The sequence below is a fragment of the Pterocles gutturalis genome, unplaced genomic scaffold (genome assembly GCF_000699245.1).
Source record: "Pterocles gutturalis isolate BGI_N339 unplaced genomic scaffold, ASM69924v1 scaffold22815, whole genome shotgun sequence".
In the NCBI taxonomy this organism is placed as follows: domain Eukaryota; kingdom Metazoa; phylum Chordata; class Aves; order Pterocliformes; family Pteroclidae; genus Pterocles; species Pterocles gutturalis.
Genome location: NW_010138992.1, coordinates 1 through 2,238, shown reverse-complemented (window position 1 = coordinate 2,238; position 2,238 = coordinate 1). Strand labels below are relative to the sequence as shown.

General features: G+C 42.6%; 1 protein-coding gene across 1 annotated transcript; it reads right to left on the bottom strand.

Moving 5' to 3' along the window:
- Positions 1–1,016: 1,016 nt before the first annotated feature.
- On the bottom strand, positions 1,017–2,235 carry LOC104459997 (protein farnesyltransferase/geranylgeranyltransferase type-1 subunit alpha-like; the record flags this gene model as incomplete). Its single annotated transcript, XM_010083218.1, has 1 exon — positions 1,017–2,235. A coding segment is annotated over one exon (1,023 nt), but the record flags the coding sequence as incomplete, so codon positions are not given.
- Positions 2,236–2,238: the final 3 nt, after the last annotated feature.

The window sequence follows — 2,238 nt, the reverse complement described above, 5'->3', positions numbered from 1 at the left end:
GCCATTTATTGAAAACGGGGCAGATGCAGTTTTCTTACAGGTATCCACATCCTACGCAATTCTGTACTGCAGGTGCCTTCTGTCTTTCACAAAGGGGAGGAAAAATACTTCTTAGCTGAATACATACATGGAAAATATATGAAAAGCCTATAGGAGCAACAAGGTTAAGACATTTAATGTGAACACATCCCAAACAAAACCATTCCTTCCCTTCCAGTTCAGTGAAGACGTGTAACATGATCAGTTAGTTATAATCTCCTATGACTTCAGTTTGCTCTGGTTGCAACCGGTAAAAAAAAAAAAAAAAAAAAAAAAAAAAAAAAAACCCGGAAAAAAAAAAAAAAAAAAAAAAAAAAAAAAAAAATTCAGATTTTCAGCTGTCTGAACAGAATCCCAAGAAAAAAATAAGCACATCTTCTGAGGTCCTCAAAGCATTTTTCCTGACTGTGCAGGTAAGAATTCAAGGCTCCACTGAATACATCAAGTATACTGAAAGGTTTTGGGATGAGAATACTCCACTGCAAAAGACAGCTCAATGCAACAGAATCCAATAACCCTAAAAGGGGATATTTTATTTTTCTCTCTATTAGCATCTGAGACAAACAGACTATGCAAATCTAAAGACCAGAAGAAATACCCTAAAAAAATTCTGACAAATGCTTTAAGTTATCTGGTTTTCCTATAAAATGATACTTTGTGTTAGTTGCATACAACAGCAAGTGCTGTCAGTGTTGCATAGCTGCTCCCGTTTGTAGTTTTGACCCTGGCTGGCACCCAAACACCACAACAACACACAAGGGAACAACTGCAGTGCCTGCTTGTACTAACCAGAAGTAGGTTACATATCTCCACTACAGCTAAGTTACCTGCAGTCATTACTACAGCACCTGATGTGACTGTGTTAGGAACCACAAGTGGAAAACTCAGGGCATGAGAAATTGGTTTAGTGCCTTATAAACAGTAGCCATAGCTTTATATATTTATTATTAGGAAATAGAACCTTTTTTTAGTACATTTCAACAATTAACTGCACCTAGAGCTATCACCAGTAGCAGCAGTGACCCGAGACTATACAGCTCTGTGCGCTCCTACTTCATTGCAATACATCTTCACCAGGTGAATACTACACTGGATTTCAAAATAGTTGATGACCCTACTTAGTACTGCTTTAGAACACCTTGAGAGCTTAACACTGTTTCCTTCCATGTTCAGTTACTGCTGCTTGTCTGTCGGAGTGCTCTGTTCCGCGCCTGAGCCGTGCTTGTTCTTAAGGGACCTTCCAATATATCTCCAGTATTCCTTTCGGATGGTGTCTTTTTCTTGGGCCAGAATTTCACACAACTCCAATGCCTTGTTTAGTGTTTCTTCCTTGTTATCACACTGGTTTTCGAGCATATCTTCATATATGTCTACCAGAAAGGCAATCAGATAAGGTGAACTGTGGCTGGGCTGTAAATTCAGCAGCTGCTCTAACAGATTTGGATACTTAGAGAGACCACGATCCTGCAGAATCCCTTTTAAGTAGTTCCAAGCGCTCTCATTATGCGGCACTGCTGTAATCATCTGAAGAGTGTATTGGACTTCTCTGTCTAGGACTGCTGGATCGTCATAGCCAGTGGTGTTGAAAATTACGAAGTGCCGTTGGTTCCAAACAGAGTTGTTTCTCACATCTTCCCTCAAAAGCTGGTCAACGTATTCCAGTTCATTGTCCCATAATCTGAACTCCTGAATAACCCATTGTCTGTGTTGCCACGCATGGTAATTTTTGGCATCTTGGTTAAGAATGTCAGCGATGAACTCAAGCTCTTGGGATGGATCCTGCAGCCACTCCACCAGCACCCGTCTGTGATGCCAGACTTGGTAGTTCTTTGGCTGATCTTCAATGATAGCTGTGATATACTTAAGTTCCTCGTGCAGATCCTTTCCCAAGGACTGCAGAAGGACTCTCCGGAAATGCCAGACTGTGTAGTTTGCAGCATTTAACTCAATGGCATCTGCTGTCAGCTTGAAAGCTCTTTCGCTCCTCTCGTCCCGCTGCAGGACAGCCCGGAAGTAATCATAGACATCTCGAAATCTTTCACTGTAGATGATTTGAACGATAGGGCTCGGCCCGTCATTCTGAGGGACGGGTTCGACATCTTCCCATTCCTTCCTGTCCCTGTACAGCACGTACCCGCTGTCCTCCCCGTCATCCTCCTCTTCCAGCAGCTGCCCGAAGCCGCCCTCCGGCTCGCCGCC